Below are 19,704 nucleotides of genomic sequence, written 5' to 3'. Positions count from 1 at the left end.
TACATATAATGGTTATTTTGAAATCTTTATCAAAAAGATTGGTGATCTCTGTTTCAATTAGCCTTCTTTCTGGTGTCTTATCCTGTAGTTTTGTCTGGAACAAATTCCTCTGCATCTTCATTTGTCAGGGTTTCTGTGTTTTTTCCTTTGCATTAGATGGGTCTGCTATGCTTCCTGGTCTAGAGAGTACTGACTTTATGAAGAAGGCATCCTGTGATGCCCAGAGGCTGAAGACTCTTTACAGTCCAGTGCCAGGTTCACATTTGTGGTGGATCTCCAGCTGCTCTTTTTGGGCAATGGGCAGGGCTGCCTTTCTGCCTGTCTGGTAACAGTGGTCTATCTCAGTCAGCTGTGGCTGGCAGCTTGCCTCTTCTGACCCTTTGTGATCAGAGTAGTGGCTTCTGCTGGAATCATTTGTAGGCTGGGCTGCCGTGTGCCTGCCCAGCTGTGATGGTGTGGCTGTTGGTTAATGCAGTGTGTGTGGCATGTGCATGGCACTGGGCTGTGCTGCTCATGAGGAGGAAGGATCACTTGGAGCTGGTTTCTGCAGGCACCTCTTTGATTGGGCTGAGACAGGGTCAAGAAAGCTGGGAAAGCCTCCCTCTGCCTTCCAGGCAAGAAAGCCTGATGCTGCTGGTTCATGTGGATGGGTGTGCTGAAAGGGTGCAGGGAAATGCCTCAGGGATGAGCTGACAGTGAGGGAAATGGAGCATCTGAGGCTTCTGAGAGTGTCTGACTGTTGTGCTAAGGGAAGGCTGAGGAGGTATCATCACCTGCCCTTCCTCCTGCAGAGAGAGCTCTGTCCAAACCTCACCTCTCAAGTACAACTCCTGATGCTGGCAAATCTTTCAGCCTGCTGCCTCTGTTTTGGGGCTCATTGGGACTGGTGGATCTTGCCTGTCCTCCACAAGCAACTGGAGTCTCAACCTTCCAGACTGTCCCTGGTGTCCTGCCATGCTAATCACTAGAACCCAGTACAATGTGCACTCATTTTCCCAGAGTAGATCTCCAGGGTCAGGTGTACAGAGTTCCTAAGCCCCTATCACCTCCCTGCTTCATTCCTGTTCCTCCCACATGTAGCCTGGGATGGGGAGAGGCTTGGGTCCTGATTGATTGTTGCTTTTACACTTTACCCTTCTCTGTGTGGTCTCCTCTTCTTCACCAGGGATAAATGGTCTGTTCTGCAGTCTTCAGGTCATTTTCAGATTGAGTGGTACTTGCTGTAGTTGCTTCCTTGGTGCATGTGTGTGTGTGTAGGTCTCTACTTTGCCTTCCTACTCCACCATCTTTTCTCCCCCTCCCTCCAGCTTTGTCTACCTTTAAGAGGAAAGAAATGAAATATCTTAAAGAAAAATGTCTTGTTAAGTATGTTTATATAAGCATAGAAGCTTTCAAGAGGCATGGAATGAAAAATGGATATCACTTTTAAAACTATATTAATATTATTGAGAAATAAAAAGGCACGTAATTAGTCTTGCTCATTCAACTGCTGCTAATGCCAAACCAGTGTTTTTAATATTAACAACATTGAAAAATGTGAAATAAAGCTTTGAAGCATTGACTCTAAACTTAGATCCATATCATTAGGGTGCATACATCTCTGGCTGGAGCTTATTTATTCATTTCATTTTGGTTTTATGGCCAACCACTGCTTCAAACTGAATATTCTGTAAATGATTTATAGCTGCAATGGCACGTTCAGGAAGAAATCTGTATGAAAAAAAAGATGAAAAAATTTCAATTTAATATCTTTGATATCAGAGTTCTGTTTTGTTGTCAACTAAAATACACTGAGAGGTAACTGGTTTGTATTTAATTTTCATCTGTTCTTACTTTCTCCCTTCACATCTCTCTCTCTTTTTGTGTGTGTCTTTTAATACTCACAGTTCTAATATCATGCAAATGTAAAGAAGGCACTGATATGTACCACTCTTCTCACCCTCTCATATTATATTAGTAAAATATTTTATAAGATCTTATATAAATAATGCTTTAAAACTGAAGGTCTGGGCTTATTTCTGAAACTCAATGAATCCTGATGTTAAGAGTTTACAGAGAGACACGCCCAGAATCTCTTCCATCCACCCCACCACCTTTCCTTAAGTATGTACTGAATATCTATTATGCACTTTATAATAAGGTAGACAAAGTACTTTAAAAAGAGTTATTGCCTCTGAGGAGGCTACTGTTAGCTGAGAAGCTAAGATGACCATCTTGAAACAATCATTGAAAAATATTAAACATCTCTAATTAAGGGATGTAACTGTGAGAATTAATGTGGACTAGATTAGTGAAAGAAAACCTCAGAAGGACAACTGGGTGTTCAAGGATGGTATGATTTGAGTGCACATATGAAAGGAAGAGTATATGAGGGGCTATATGGAGGCAGATTTAAGGCAAAGAAAGTCATATTGAAAATAACTTTGGTATTGTTGCCCAATATGTGATTTACTCCCCTATCCTAGAAGGATGGTTAGGGTGGAAGATGGAGGATAAGCAAAGGAGCAGGGAAGATCTGGCTGGGAGAAAGACAATTATAAAAAGAGAACATAGATAGGCTTTTTAACTACCCTCACAAAGAAACCTTCATGCTAGTGATTGCATCTGTTCACAAAATTGTCCATCTCTGTAAAAGGAATTAAATGTAAAGAAGATTAACAATAAGTCACTGTTGCTGAGTAACAAACCAACATGGAATCTCCACAATAATACCAAAGATTTTGAGACTCTTTTTTATTGTACAGGGATATCTGTTCTCCAATGCTGTCAGAACAACTACTGTTTATTGTCTTAGTCACATGCAAGTCTGCTATGACTTTAGATTTTTTTTCAACATTAACATAAATTGTTTTGAGTCCTAAGAAAGTAGGAATCCCATGCCATTCATTTTCTACAGTGCTTAGCACCAAGACACTAATTTAGCCAACACATGAGATTATGTTGTTTGAGATCGAGGTTATACTAGCTTAATTTAATCTATTTAAGCAAAAATGGAAGCTTGAAATTGATGTAGCAGTGCAGTGTTTTTCCCTGTTCTTGAATTGCTCTATTCCAATATTTGGCACAGTTTATGTGGATTTGTTTCAAAAAGGTTTAGGGTTTTTTTTTTTTTTTGAGGTTAGTATAGTTATCCTTTCATTGCTTCAGTCTGAATTTATTTTAAACTATCCTTCAGAAGAAAGCTGGGAGATTATCTCCCTTGGTTAAATAACCCCATTTCCCTTAACATGCTGTATAAATTCTGCTTCCTAAGCCTTTAATATCTGACTTCCATATTTTCAGTGGCAGCAGTTTTACTTGCATTATGTTATTTTATTCTTACGGCATACTTGGAAAGGAGGCATTATCACCATCCCCATTTTATACATAGGAAATCTGAGGCTCTAGTAGTTAAATAACATCCATGGTTGAAGAACTAGTAAGTGGTAGGGAATTTTTTTTAATCCCAGGTAGAGCTTCATTCTTAATCACTTTATTTAACTGTGTTCCTTTTAAATTCTCTTCCCTTTAATTAGAATTGTCTCCAGCAAAGATGAGATGGAAATCATGGAGATGGTAGAGAACATCATTTAAATACTGAAAGACAAAAAGCTATCAACCTAGAAGTTTATATTCAGTGAAAATATCTTTTAAAACTAAGGCAAAATAATTTTTCAGACACACAAAGGCAAAATAATTGATAGCCAGCAGACCTTCCCTAAGAAAATGTTAAAGGATGTCCTTCAGGCAGAAGGGAAATAATACTAGATCAAAATCTGGATGTACACAAATGAAGGAAGAACATCAGAAATGTTGACTGTACAGGTAAACATTTAAGCATTTTCCTTGTAATTTTTATCTGTTTAAAAAGATAATTGTTTAAACAAAAATAATAACTATGTAGTGAACCATTTATAACATATAAAAGTAAAATGTATGACAACAATAGCATAAAGTCTGAGAGGAGAGAAATAGGAGTATACCATTGTAAGGTTCTTGGATTATATATGAAGTGGTATAACACCATTTGAAGGAGAGCGTGATAAGTTAAAAATGCATACTGTGAACCTTAAATCAATAGCTAAAATAACAAAATAAAGAATTATAGCTTATAAGCCAACAAAATAATTAAGATGGAAATATGGAAATATTCAATTAACCTGCAAGTAGGCAGAAAAGGAGCAAAAAGACACCAAGAATAAATGGGACAAATAAAAAACAAGTAACAAGCCTTAAAGTTAGCTTTAAGTCTAACTATATCAGTAATAACATTAAATATAAATGATCTAACTATTCCAATTAAAAGGGAGAGATTGTGAAATTGGATTTAAAAAAAAGACCCAATTATACATTGCCTACAAGAAACACATTTCAAATTTAAGTAACTAAATAGTTTAAGAGTAACAGAATAGCACAAGATACGCGAAGATAACATTAGTCTAAAGCTAGAGTGGCTATATTAATATCAGACAAAATAGATTTCAAAGCAAAGTGTGTTACCAGGGATTAATAAATTCATTTCCAAAATGGGAAAGCAGTCAGTTCATCTAGAAGAAATAATAATCCTAAGTATTTATGCCCATAATACCAGAGCTTCAAGATATATGAAGCAAAAATGGGCAGAATTGCAAAAAAAAAAGGACACACAATTATAGCTCACGATTTCAACATTTCTTATAAAAATTGGTAAAACAAATAGAAAATTAGTAAAGATTTAGAAGACCTGAGGAACACTACCAACTAATTGGACCTAACCTGACAATTATAGAACACTCAACACCATAAAATATTCATTCTTTTTAGGTGCACATAAAGCAACAAGATAAACTGTTTTGGGGGCTTAAACATTTCTCAATATATTTAAAATATTCAAGTTACACAAAGGACTTAAATTAGAAATCAGCAAGAGACAGATCTCTAGAAAATCTCCAAATATTTACAAACTAAAAAACACACTTCTAAATAACCGATACAAAAAAGGAAATTAGAAAGTCTTTTGAATGGATTGCAAATGAAAACTTGTTATGTCAAAATTTGATGGATGGAACTAAAAGAGTGTGTGGGTAAAATTTATAGCACTAAATTCCTATACTAGTAAAAAGGTAGTAGACTCGGCTTCCACATTAATAAACTAGGAAAAGAAGAAAACATTTAGTGGAAAGTAATCAGAATAAAAGAAATAAAGATCAGAACAGAAATTAATGAAATAGAACACACACACAAAAGAGAAAAAATCAATTAAACCAAATGCTAGTTCACTGAAAAGATCAATAAGTTGATAAACCTCTAGATAAACTGATACAATAAAGAAAAGAGAGAAAACACAATTACCAATACCAGGAATGAGAGATGCTGAAGCATAAAAAGCATGACAAGGGAACATTATGAACAAGGCTATGCCAATAAATTCAACAGCTTAGTTGAAATAGACAAATTCCCTGAAGGACACGCAGACATTACCAAAAAGAAGGAAGTAGCCTGAATAGCCCTATAGCTGTTAAAGAAATTAAATTTGCTGTTAAAAACTTTCCTGTATTGAAAATAACAGACCTAGATGGTGTCACTGGTGAATTTTACCGAACATGTAAGGAAAAAATTAATGCCAATCTACACAAGTTCTTCTGAAGAAGAGAAGAGAGGGGAATACTTTCCAGCTCATTTCATGAGGTCAGTATGAACCTGATTCAAAATCAGATAAAGACATTACAATGCAGTGTTGATTTATTCTTCAAAATCAGTGTAATTCACCATATTAAGAAACTAAAATAAAAAGACTATAAGATCTTCTTAATATATTCAGTACAAGCATTTGACAAAATTCATATCTACTCTTGATAAAAGCTCTCATCAAAGTAGTAATAGAAGGGAACCTTCTCAATATGATAAAGGGTTGTATGAAAGAAAATCTATAGCTAATACCATACTTAATTGTGAAAGAATGAATATTTTCCTCTTAAGATACAAGAGAACACTTGGATGTACGTTTTCACTCTTTTCTGACATTGCATGGAGTGTTCTAGACAGTGCAATAAAGAAGGAAAAAACCCTAAGCAGATTGGAAAGCAAGAAATAAAAGTGTTTTTGTTTGTAGATAATATCATCATCTATGTAAAAAAAATCTGTTAGAATCTACAAAAAACTGCTGGAAGTGAGTTTAGCAAGGTTGCTAAATACTAGATCAAAATGCAAACATAAAATATATACTAGCAACAAACAATGGGAAATAAAAATTTTAATGCCATTTATAATAGCATCAAAAACATGAAATACTTTCAGATAAACCTGACAAAAGATGTGTAAGATTTCTACACTGAGAACTACAAAACATTGTGTAGAGATATTGAAGAAAATTTAAAAAAAAGAAAAGATATGTTCTCTGTGTTCTTGGGTTTGGAAGACCCAATATTGTTAATATGTCAGTTCTCCCTCAATCTGTCTGTAGATTAAATACAATCTCAATCAAACCTCAGCAGGTTTTTTTATACACCTTTTATTTTTAGCTACTTCACTATATTGCATTCTCTTTAAATTGTCTTTCCTTCAGTTACAACAGTCTCTGGCAAAGATTGGGTAGAGGTGGGAGATGTGGTAGAGAAAATGAATCATTCTCTTTTAATAGACTGGGTGAGGCAACAGCAGAGGAAACTTAATTGTTCTCCCCAGTCATGGAGTTTCCATGGCAACTTTCACAACTAAAACTGTAATGATAGCTCTATTGGTGTTTCAGTATTTTAAATGTTTGTGCTCTACTTACCCCATTAGTGTTAAATAGATATTTATGTAAGATGGAACAAAAATCATTTTCTTGTTGGTAAGTATTCCATCTATTAAGCTTCTTGCAACTTCTTCTGTCTCTAGTATGGGCCACAACCTATGATTAAAAAGAAAAATGTGTGATGATGAAGACAGAGATTAGAGTTATGAAACTGCAAGGCAAAGAATGCCAAAAATTTCTGGCAAACCACCAGAAGCTGGAAACTGGCATGGAAGGACTCTTCCCTACAGGTTTCAGAGGCAGCATGACCCTGCCAACACTTTGACTTCAGACTTCTAGCCTCTAGAACCATTAGAGAATAAATTTCTGTTGTTTTAAGCCAAAATAAAAAGGAAGAAAAATGTTTGGCTCTTTTTGATGTTTAATTAACAAAGGCAGGAAAATATACTTTTCCTTTTACCAAATTAGGATTTAAAAGGTTTCAGATTCATTGCACAAATTTTACTTGCCCCCACCCCCACATCCCACACATCATGTTGATTTTTTTTATCACAATCTTATACTCTCCCATCTAGTAGGTGTGTTTCATGGCTCACTCAGTCAAAATATCAAAATGTTACGAGGAATTGTGTGGTAGAGAAGAGAAGCCAGGCAAGGAATAGTATTGCGTAGGACTGATCGTGGACAGAAAGAAAACATTTGACATTTCTTTCTTTTTTTTTTTTTTGGTCTTTCTCTGCCTGGTTTATTTCACTTAGTGGGATACACTGTATATCTATCCATGTTGTCACAAGTTGCAAGATTTCCTTCATTTTATGGCTGGGTAATAATCAATTGTGTATATGTACCACATCTTCTTTTATTTATTTATTTATTTATTCATTATTTTTTATTAAGGTATTATTGATATACACTCTCATGAAGGTTTCACATGAAAAACAATGTGGTTACTACATTTACCCATATTGTCAAGTCCCCCCATACCTCAATGCAGTCACTGTCCATCAGTGTAGTAAGATGCCACAGATTCACTATTTGCCTTCTCTGTGCTACACTGTTTTCCCCGTGACCCACACACACCATGTGTACTAAACATAGTACCCCTCAATCCCCTTCTCCCTCCCTCCCACCTGCCCTCCCACACACCTCCCCTTTGGTACATTTGACATTCCTATATAAAAGTTCTATGTAAAAAATTTCTCTATGTAAAACATTTCTCCTCAGGGCTTGTTGGATCCAAGGAGAGAATTCTATATTTAGTTATGCTTTCTTTCTTGTGGAGGTATCCCATAAAGCCAGATTGATTTGAGGGCATTTAGTAGTTGAGAGTCACCTCTGACTTCCCTACTTGCAGGCCCAGTGTAGAATGTCCTGTAGTGCAAGATGATGACTGAAAATTAAAATGCAAATGGCTTGTAAATGTTGCATCAAAGGTATCTAACATAGGCTGAATGGCCAGTGAATAAAAACGTTGTGTAGAGGAGTTAAATAAACCATGGATGTTATAACTTCCTTCCCTGAGATACTCTGTGATGTACAAATTATTATGTGATTGAGGTTTCCATGGTATTGAGTGGCAAGTCAGCAGAGTAATACAAATCAATACTTTTCTAAATTACAAGGTTCTGCCTCTTTCCTTCCTGATTTCTCCTATCCGGTTCCATCACCCAGTCTCTGAGTCAACCCTGCCATCAGCATATGGACATTTTAGTCTTTGCCAAGAAAATCCAGAACCCAGCAGTCTGGGTGAGAACAATCCCAAATCTTCAGCATAGCCTGCGTCAGCCCCTATGTTCTCCCTGGGCACCCACACTACCCAGGTCACATTAGCATTATTCTTTTAATCTGTCGAGCCTTCCCCAACACTGGACCTTGATCTCTTGGCACACTCAAAGCCAGAATGCTTACCAAGATGATTTTTATTGGGCTCAATTGCCCATCTAACAAAACTGAGCCCAGAGTAACTTAACTATGTTCACAATACGTAAGTAACATATTGACTTACATATTGTGGATTTGTTGAGTATCAACAGTGTAACAACGTTATGGATGCTGCTGCCAGGCAGTGACTGCAGATCCAGAACCAACACAGGTAATTCAGTTTCAGAGTCATAGCTTCAAATGAGGCTGAGCTTAAAAGGGAGTTTGTTAGCTCTTTAGAAGTAATATATTAGGACAAATTCCCTTCCAGTAATAAATTGGCTTCAGATTAGCAAGCTTTATATATTTTGTTAACCTGCAGCAGAATATATATTAGAATTGAAACACATTTGTGAAGCAGGTATCTTAATCTTAGGGCCCTTGTCCTTACCTTTCTGCTTTTATCCTCTCCTTTAAGGATCAATTTTTCCTCTCTTACAGTCGTAAATCCTGCCCTACCCGAGACAAAGTTTTCTAGAAATTCACCTTGACTAAGGAGTTAGGGTCTTAATTTATTGCTGCTCCCAGGGACATTTGTGTTTTTAAGGAGAGCAAGGTGATAGCAGTGATCAAATGCATGTGGTTATTAAATGCATATTTAATACATCAGTGGTTTCCAACTCTGTCTCCAGACTCACCTGGTATGCTTGTAAACAAAGCACTTTTTTCTTGGAGCTCATCCCAGCCTACTGAATCAGAACCTCTGAGGAACAGCCTAAGAACAAGTATTTTTAATGTCAGCATAGCTGATAGGATCATGCAAATTTGGAAAACGTTGGAGTACCTTTATGCCAGTGCTGTGGAAAACGGAAAAGGGGCGTATTTCTTACTCTACTGAGGAGTATGGGAGAGGAAGGTGTTAGCTGTCATTCATTTTTGGGGTGTGTTTTCCAGAGAGGATGCCCTCACCAGCCCCTCAAACATGCCTGTTCAGTCTGCCTCACCCCACTCTCACTCCTTCTTGGTGTCTGAATGTGTGTTGAACCTTGCAATCCAATTTTCTAATTCATTGGTGGCTGATCATTCCTGCTAGTTCCTAATGCATTTTTTCCCTTTGTTCATCTAATTTCAAAGTGAAAACTTAGGGCAATACAATAACATTAATAAGAAATAATATTTTTCCTTTTCCTATTTTATAATTTTCTCAGTTGCCCCACCTAAAGATTTGTCTTATCATTTTTGTATCATTTCTTATGACATATTTCCATCCTAACATGATTCTGAGCTCACCTTGTACTTGGGTTTTTGGTGAACCCGGTATTCACAAACACTGGGCAGAGACACGAAGTTTTGATACCAGTTTTTCCTAAGGCTGCAAGTTCTGATGTCAGAGCTCGGTGGAAACCAACAGCAGCAAATTTGCTGGAACTGTAAGAGAATTACCCACCATTATTAGTCAAAGGCAAGTGGGACACACGGCTCAGCTTTCTGTGAGAGGCTGATGTTGATTTGGTGTGAGAACAAGTTGAAGCCAAGTCCCCAAATCTTCCCCTTGCTTGTTCATTTTCATTACATTATCTTACATTATCTCACAGAATTCTGCATTTACCTATTTTTTAATTAACTAACAGTGACAGCAATAGAAGAAATCCTAATCACTTTTATTGACCGGCTTATAGCTCATTTTTCATCCTACACAGAAGGTTTTCCATTTACTCTTCCAACTGTTTTCTAATCAGTTTTTATTGATGTTTTCATTTTGAAAAGTATGAATCAGGAAAACATACCAAAAAAAACTATATAACTAATATCTGTATTGACAAAACTCTGTAAGTTTTGTCACACACTTCTCCTCTATCTTGATAACTATCAAAAGTTTCTCTCTTAACATTGGAGGCCACTTTTGTCTTCTTAATTTCATTATGAAGATCTGGAGTAAAAGGAATTTGGGTCGTGTGAGTGTGTTGTGCAATCTTCAGCATATCCCTTTATATTCTTCCTTTGGTTTCCTGATCTTTAAATGCAGATAAGAAAATACAGGCTCTCTTGAGGATTAAATCCAATAGCATATGAATAGTAACTTCACTGCCTATATAAGGATCTATAAAAATGTTAATTGTATTTTTGATTCAGGCAACAATAAGAACCATAAAGTTAAAAGGTAGCTGCTTTCTTACAGGAGAAGAAAAAAAGGAAAAGTGATTATTACATAGGGTTTCCATGTTTTTAAGCATTAAAACAATTGTTTAATCTATGGAATTCTTTTTCATGTTTTAAGATGGTAAAGGCAGCTTGAAACAACCATATGTGTGTGCACTAAGATGTGTGCACCTTAATCTACATAGAAATTTAACTATACCTGTGATTACATTCAGTGTTAGAAATAATTTTGTCTCTGACTAAATTTAACTTTGAACATGGATGTACAAGGAAATAATAAGTTAACCACCCATCCCCACACCCACCCACTGATACTCATGTGTGGGCAGTTGTGAAGTGGCAAAAATGTTAACAAGTTAAAATTTTCCATGATGTTGATATGAAACAGAAGGAAGGACATGAGGTACCATTAAAGGAGCTTACAAGGAAAAGATTTTGCAAATAGTGTATCCTTAGGACCTCCCACATTCTTCTCTTTATATCCTTGGTAGAGCATGGAGTGTGCTATCTGCATTTTGTGGTCAGGTAAAGGCTTTCTCTCTCTCTCTCTTACATACCAACTATTTTTCATGGCACAAGCACCCTGGAAAATGTTTTGATCCAGGAACCGCCCTGGTTAGCTCACCCTGGGCATGGGCTCTGGCACCAATTTGTGTTCACTGGGACTTGTGTATGTTTTGCTTCTTAGTCTGTGGGTTCCCTCTTTCCTTTGTCAACATCTACTCATTCCATGGATACATGCTTGGCATTTCTGTTGTCTTTGATTGCTCAACAGAGGAATTTTTAGAGAGCTCCTTAAATGATTACAAACAATTTCCTTGTTGCAGAAGTCATTTTTAAAAGTTAGCTCTAAACTACCATATAAACTTTGTAAATACAAATTACCTTGCTATGAGGATTGGAATTTGAGGTCTAAAAAACCCTTAAAAGTAGAAAAATATACAGCACTGCTGGGAAATAATACTTACCAATATGGAATGAGATAGGGAATCACTCCGTGGCCACACACTGAAGCCACTGTGACTATGTGGCCATGATTTCTCTTCATCATTGATGGAAGAAGTGCTTTTGTGATCTTACAGATCATTGCAGAAAGAAAAAACGATGGCAGAGGTGTTAGGTTTCCAAGTTAGGTAGCTTTGTTCTTAAAACAAAATGTCATTTGAGACAACTTCTACGGTGAAATAAGATACGTGCCAAGATTCCATAATTACATCCATACAAATGACAGAAATGGAAAAGATGAAAATATACAGGTTCTAACTGGCTTTTAGTGCTGTGCACTGAGTATCACTTGCCAAGAACTCATCTCAATATTTCCCTTTTCTTTCCTTCAGAGGGAATCAGATATCTCCTTTATGGCTGTATCTAATGAACAATATTGTTAAGGGAAAAATTCAGTTTTCAGAAAAAATTCCCTACAGCAATCTGGTAGCATGTGATTTTTCTGGTTTGGGGCTTTCTCATTCTGAGATGAGGTAACATCTTGTGTACCTATATCAAATTGATATAGAAAACAATTATACTATATTGAGATATAGCTTATTTTTAGTCTCAGAGTTCTATAGTTACCCACAATCACTGTGCATCAAGATTAGATTTGGTGTCTATTTGTAATATTTTGCTTTATATGTTGAGGCTGCAGGAAACAAAAGTCTTTATCTTTGAGAAGCTTTATTGTCCTGAGAGAAATATCAATAATATTTGGTGAGAATTTTATAAACCCACCCTCTTGACACTGCAGATTCATAGAGGCAGAATTCCCAAACCAAGCTGTGCCCGAATTCCTGACACACAGAAACTGTGAGAGGAAAATGAACATTTATTGTTGCATTAAGCCACTAAGTTTTGATGTAATTTGTTATGTAGCTGCAGATAATTAATACATGTGGTCTCAAGGTAGCTTGGTGAGCATAATAATCAATTCTTATTAGCAGGAGAAGATGGGGAGATATTTCTTTTTATCTTCTCTCTTCCAGAATCCAGATTTGCCTTGGGTTCTACACTAATATTGTGGCACTGGAAGGTTAATTCATATAAATTTTCTCTACAAAGGTATATTTTGGTCTCTCACAAAACTAACCAGTTGTAAGAGGTCTGGACAGCTGTAGTTCTGAGTTCCAGCACGTATCTAGAGCTTGTCTCAGAGTCCATCCTGAAAAATCCACAACCTCTACATACATCTGTGTAGTGATTTCTGCTGTCCTTTCAGTTCTACAATTCCAGGACATGAGGTCACAAGTGAATTTTACACTGTATATAATTCCTCTAAAACACTGAAAAGATGTATGCTGACAACCCTTAGCAAAACTCAAACAATAATTTTTGAGCACCTGATATGGGCCAGGCTTTGTGTTGGATATTGGTGGATAAAACAGACCGACTACCTACATTCTAATGAGTTGTATCCCCTTGAACCCTGTGCCCTTTCTTCAGAGGCTCTTCCAGTCAAACTAATTTGATGTTCTTGATTTAAGGGAAAGACTTGCCAGTCTCCAGCCAGAAGGATGTGAGCTCAACTATGAACTTCATGTACTTTAAGAGGAGGTGTCAGACATGCACAAACCAGAAATGCTGCTGACTCATACTCACCCAAAAATGTCCTAGGGTGTTGACCTCAAAGGTCTTGGTAATCTCTTCATCCTTGGTACTGAGAAGGTCAGCTGGATATACTGTCCCAGCATTATTCACTATGATGGTTACATCACCCACTTCTTTCTTTACCTTTTGAAGTGGGAGGAACACATTCGTCGGGTGTGTTATACAAAATCAAAGTTTTGGGGCTGTATTGGGAAGGGATGAGATTATTTAATCTGTTTAATGAGTTGTATTAGAGTTCAGGCAGTAAAGACTGTTAGCCCAAATAGTGGATGCAAATGGAACACTGTCATAAAAAATGAACCATTTTTTTAACATCCAAATTTCAGTATCCAGTATAGCAGCATCGATTTTTAAAGCTTATCAATAAAATAAAATTATTATTTGTGTTGATTAATTGATATATCAATTCTGACCATTTTAAAAGTACTAAATGATAATCCTGCCACCACCAACTACATGATGTTGGTCTGGCTTAACCTCTCTGAACTCCATTTGCTCACCTGTCAAATGCGGTTAATAGGGCTATGGTAGGTTATTATAAATTAAAGGATGCAATCGTTTTTTCAGAGTGCTTAGTTCATTGTATTTGACATTTACTCTTTTAAAATGGTTATAATAATTCTAATATTACATTTTCTATAGAAGACTAGATTGGCATCAACATAAATAAAATCCCACCAAGGAAATCATTCAAGAAAAAAAAGGAATTTCTAAAAAAGTAATAGGACTGAAATGAAATTAGAAACTGATTCTTTTTCCTGGTGATAAATCTTTTTTCTGTCACTCTGTACTGCTGCTCAAACTTGTGATTTGAATGAAAATGATGAATAAAAATAATAATAGGCAGAGTTGAGTGGAATATATGCAAGAAAAAAGTGTATGTCCTTATTCACACAACTATGTCTATTAGCAGAGGTTAAAAATCTAATTTAAATCAGGCAGTCATAAAGAAAACTTTCATTTTCCATGTCAGTGCATACAAAATTATTTGAATAAATTTGTGTCCTGAAGTCTCACCTGGTTCACAGAGTTATAAATCATTTCTCTGTTACTGCAGTCTACCACGAATACATGCACAGTGGCCCCTAGATTTCTGCACTCAGCTGCAGTTTCCTCAACACCATGCTGTAATTGGAAAGAACAAATTCAGAGAGATGGAGGCCAGCTGGGGACAAGAGTGGAGGAGAATGCATTGGAGAAGAATTTTCTTTTTAAGATTAAAATTCATGCCTGAAATATGCTCCTTATTTGTAAGAAAATGTCATGAGAGACACTGCTTGCCTAATTTGCACAGAGATTATGCCTGGCTTTTCTGCCAGGGGCTGCTCATATTAGTTATGTGTTTTCATCTTGTTTTGCTACATTCTCAACAGCTGTTCTGCATCAAAGCAAAACAAAAAAATTCTCCATATTTTTTCAGGTTGGGTTTCAGGTTCTCCAGGAGGCAGTGTCTCTAAAGCAGGCTACTCTCATAGCTTGAAGAACATGCTTGAAAGACATTTTCAGTAGTGTTATGAAGAGTGATGTTTGTGTATGGAGAAGAAAAGAAAACTCAACAATTCTCTTAACATATATTTGTTGAGCACCCACTATGTAGTGGGCGGTAAAACTTCAAGCAGCAATTCTAATCTAGTGGTAATTTTAAACTATATACCTCTGCCCATCGTACTTTTCTCAATGATTCTGACTTAAGTCTCTAGGAGGGAAGGAGGAAGATCCTTGTTTGAGGAAGGATTTCACTGGACACAATGTTGCTATTCTTCAAGTCTTCAGGACTGAAAATGAGCAAACACCCCTGGATAGATTCTCATCAATGTGACAACTTTGTTCATAACTCCAAGACATGTAGACAGAGCAAATTATTTTCAGCCTAAATTCAGAGACCTCTTTCCTAAGAAAGAATTTCCCTGATGTTTCTTGATCTGCATTTCTGGAAAATTAGAATTCTTTTTGAGTTTTGACATCTCTGGATTTTTATAGAGATCACAGGGTTTTAAAAATTATACTTTTTCCTCTAACAATTTGTAAATTCTTCTCTGTGATGAAGAGGCAAGGACAGCTTAAAAGCCCTTTTCGCACATCAGGGTGTTAGTGGTGTGGCTGATATTTGGGGTGGTCCCTGAGTGGCAGGTGGTTTCCCTTAGCCAGTGTCGCCTCCTCCAGGTCCTTTGTATTCCACTCCCATGTGCTAAACGCTGGAGCAGAGACCTGAAATCCCAAAGAACATACCCAAACAGAAATTAGAACACGCAGTCACAGAGCCAATGTCCTCTCCTATGTCTTTTAGGGGTTGCAGAGGAATAATGATGGAGGATTGAGAGCACCTTTCAATGATTTAAGCTTCAGCTGGTAGCCTGCTCATTGCCACATTACAAGAACCACTACACGCTCTTTTGTCTCTAGATTCAAAGTTGGTGGAGGGCATTAGTAACTAGAGCTTTCTTCACATGCTTTGATTGAAGAATTAAAACAGCTGGAGCACTGCAAAATGTAACATCTTGTCTTTGTGTGAGCAATTGAGGCAGGCAGGGACATGGGACAAGCATCATGATTAACTTTTCCTGCCTATGATGAAAAAATGCTGAGATATAAACAGTATAGTAAGAACAGGAGGGACCCTCCCTCAAGGCTAAGATTCCATTTTAAAAAGTGGAGAGTTGAGAAGTAAGATTCCTAACATATTCTCTGGTAATCAGACAATAACCCAACAACCTACCTTAAGGCAGAGCAAGCAGTCTTAACTGTTATGTCCCCACAGCTTGAGGGTAACCACTATCATAGAGAACAGGATAAATAAATCCCGTGTGTTGGGTTTATTTAGCAAAATTAGCTGGAGGATTGATAATAGAGGAGAGGAGACATGTGTCGCTTACCAGCGATAAGCACTTTGAGACCACAAGTCAAGCCGATGGCCAGCAACCTCTCCTCTGCTCTTTACCTCATTCTTGGAAACCTTAAAGACAACCATTCAGTGCACCTCCATTCTGAGGACACTTTCCTTTCCTTAAGTGCGTACTTTCAAATAAAGCTTTCTCACTGCTCAAATTATTGTACTTTGACTCTTTGTTATTTCATTTTATTTCTAAGTCTTCACTTTGTCTCTGCTTTACTCCTGATAAGTAGGAAGGAGCTGTTAAGAGCTCAGATTTGGGCCTGCTTGTTTCCATCGCCTGGTTGATAGGGATGAAATTGCAGCTGTGTGATCTGCTGTTCGTAGCCTACCTGAATTCAAATCTCCTTTCTTTGGGAAGTTCTCAGAACATAACTTCACTCCATCCTGTGCTCTGCAGCTCTCCCAAATCCTGGAGTGGTAGGGGCCAGTCCCCATGCTGTGCAGACCCAAGCGGACACACGATGCCCGGTGACCCTGCCTTCAGGAGTTAGCAAGGGAATCTACCCCAGGCTGAGAACTTTCCCTCTTTCTCTCTGCACTTCCCTGTTCTCTGCTGCCTGCAAGGCAGCTGCCATTCCCTGCTGCTCTTGCTTTAATGAATTGCTTCCTCACCTACACTGTTCCAGAATCCATTTTCGCCCAGAGTCAAGAACCCTAAGAACCCTCCCCAATTCAGGCTGAGTTTTCCCCTAGTGAGCAGGGACAGACCTCTCCAGATGCTGCTGCCTGGCAACACAATGTTTGCTCGCTTTATTTGGCTTCAGCTCTAGTGTGCCTTGGGTATACCATTTACCACAGTGTTCCTAAAGCAGCAGTTTCGATTGAATGAGGACAATTGCTAACATGTCTCATCTTGTAAGGCAAGAAAAGCCAACCGTAACAAGAGAGCTGGCACCTTCCACAGGTGGAGATATGATTTACATTTATACTCAGAGTGAATCATTTAACACCTTAAATGTTTAACTATAAAATTCAAGGATTCAAAGAGACTCTGTGAGGTTAGGTGACCCATCTTTCAGGCAGAATCTTAAATAGCCATTTTTATTTCTTGTCACTGGAATTAGAAAAATGTGATACATACCAGTCCTCTCCAAATATACACACATGGAAAGAGATCCAAAAGTGACATTTCATCAAACCTTTTTCATGGATTTATACTTATTTATATTTTTCTTATAAATGCCTGAGAACAATTTTCTCAATTTGTAAATTCTTGTCCTCTTTTAGAAAGTTCATTGGCATCTCGTCAAGAACCAAATCATTTTCATGTGTATCAACTCATCTATTATATAAATATCCATATACTTCATATAAAAACCTCTCAACTTTTTCTTGTATAATATTCTTTACAGTCTAGAAAGAGAAGAACTTGTTTCCTAAGTTCAGGAGAGATTTTTTTTTCCTTTTAGCTTTTCCTGTTTGACTTTCTCTAGAGTAAAATCCCTGTAGTAACCCTAGCGCTGGACTATGGACTATGAAATTGAATGTACTCTGAATTTTTTAGGGCATCTAAAAAATAACCCAAGAAAATCAAGAGGAAAAAAAATCTTTGGAAGTGAGACTCTTATTACCTCCCTGTCTATATTGTCCTAAAACCAACCTCAGTGCTTCTACTTTATAATAATTCAGGCTGTGTCACCTTCCCTCGAGTGGATGCTGTAAAGATTGCTTCAGCATCTCCTACCTGGACATCTGATGGGGCAACCAGACAAGGTAAGTGGTGGTAAGTTCTTCTACCCTGGCTACTCAAGAAGCAGTAATAACTAACCTGTGATTAACTACTTTCATTCTTCCAAGAGGCATTTTTGAAAGCCTTAAGAGGGAAGGTGCCAACCTGGCATGAAGGCAAAGAGCATGAGAGAGTGATAATATAATGGCAATCAAAATCTCATTGTGATTTGTGGAAAATATGCTTCTTAAAAAAACTAAGCATTTTTTCCAATTTTAAAATGCTGTAAACACTTTCTGTGCTTATTTTCATGACCATACCAGAATTTACAAGTTTAGGGAAAATGATATGAGATTTCAATTACTTCCATTTTATTTTGAGTAGTTAACCTAGCATTTACAAATAACAGTACAAGGAAAACATGAATGCCTGAAAGAAAGCCTGACTCACTGCATGGAGGTTTTGTTCAACACAATTAATATTTGCTATGTTTAGGCATTGTTCTAAGTACTTTAAAATACTCATTCAGTTAATCCTTTGCCCGGAGCTCAGCATATTTATTCTGGAAAGAGCGAGACAGTAAATATGTTAGGATTGTGTGTGTGTGAGGGGAGGCTCTCAGGGCTTCTGTTGACTGTACTTCTTTCTTTATTTGAATCTTGCTTTGACAACCCTTTAAAAATGCAAGAAACATTCCTCACTCAACAAGCTGCCAAGGGAATAGCTTTGGTCCATTAGCTGTAGTTTGCTAACCTTGTTTTTGCCCAACCTGTGAGTTATTATCTTCATTTCAGAGATAAGGAAACTGAGAATGAGAGAAATTAAGTCACATCTCGATTTAAACAACTTGGACTTAGCCTGTTCCCTGAGTCTGTGTTATTAACCTGCTTAATTCTCAGTTATGTTCCCCTCATCAAACCACCCTGCTACATACATAGAAGAAGGCTCCGAGGAATTTAGTTATTACACTTTGAAAAAGAAAAAATAAAAATGTAAGCAAGTGCTAAGTCAAATAGTTTAAAAAAAAACGTGTCTTACTGTGACTTTAAGAGATGGGCAGAGGCACTATTACCTTATTAACATCCCACAGAACCAGTCTGCTTTTCCGTTTTGCAAATTCATAGGCAGTCATCCTGCCTATTCCATGCCCGGCTCCTGTAATGAGAACAATCTCACCAGCCACAGATTTTCTCCTCTGGGGAATGAAAACTTTCACCAAGGACTCCAAGTAGGAGTAGATGATGGTAGTCAGAAGCAGGAGGATATCCAAGACGATGCTCATGGCTCTGCTCTGTGTTCTCCTTGGGCTTAGGACTTGCGTAGTCCCAGCAAAGAGCTGCCCTCTGTGTGGATCTCCAGGGGAGAGCTGTGCTGCAAGTGTTGATGGGAGTGGCAGAGGTAAGCCAGATCTGTGGGCAGACTTTGCCCACATGGTCAAATAGTGAGGTTGTAACTTGAGACTTTGACTTGATACCAACTGCTAGTAACAGATTGGCATAGGACAAGGGAACACAAAGCGTGCTCTCTGGACTTGAGTTTTGAGAAACAGTTCTGTACCGTGTTTTACCATGCAATTTCACCTCTGGAAATGTAGCATCTCTAGAGGTATTGCATCATTAATGATCTCTTGGCATCTCTCTGTATACTGTTGTCATCATTGTTTTTGTTTTAATGAAGGAAAAGGAGAAAGTAGAGATATTATCTTAAGGACACTTAAAGGCCAACCGAGTTTTGTTTGATTCATTTATTCGTGAAAGCTCAACATCAGAATTTCAGTTAGCTAATCATTTTACATGAGATGCCCATTTCCCTGAAAACCTCTTGCAT

At 37.3% G+C, this 19,704-nt stretch overlaps 1 protein-coding gene across 2 annotated transcripts; it reads right to left on the bottom strand.

Moving 5' to 3' along the window:
- Positions 1-1,478: 1,478 nt before the first annotated feature.
- On the bottom strand, positions 1,479-19,284 carry LOC108383489 (17-beta-hydroxysteroid dehydrogenase 13). 2 transcript variants are annotated; one of them, XM_017640002.3, is made up of 7 exons: positions 18,950-19,282; positions 14,333-14,440; positions 13,307-13,438; positions 11,683-11,789; positions 9,845-9,982; positions 6,734-6,850; positions 1,479-1,710 (listed from the first exon to the last, which is right to left on the bottom strand). In XM_017640002.3, the coding sequence occupies exons 1-7, from the start codon at positions 19,157-19,159 to the stop codon at positions 1,620-1,622; spliced, it is 903 nt and encodes a 300-aa protein (XP_017495491.1). In that variant the 5' UTR covers positions 19,160-19,282; the 3' UTR covers positions 1,479-1,619. The 2 variants fall into 2 exon arrangements, with proteins under 2 accessions (XP_017495491.1, XP_017495492.1); XM_017640003.3 differs by lacking the exon at positions 9,845-9,982 and having other exon boundaries at positions 18,950-19,284.
- Positions 19,285-19,704: the final 420 nt, after the last annotated feature.

Source organism: Manis javanica, chromosome 5, assembly GCF_040802235.1.
Source record: "Manis javanica isolate MJ-LG chromosome 5, MJ_LKY, whole genome shotgun sequence".
NCBI classification, from domain to species: domain Eukaryota; kingdom Metazoa; phylum Chordata; class Mammalia; order Pholidota; family Manidae; genus Manis; species Manis javanica.
The sequence above is the reverse complement of the archived record's forward strand: the minus strand, read 5'-3'. Positions and strand labels throughout refer to the sequence as shown.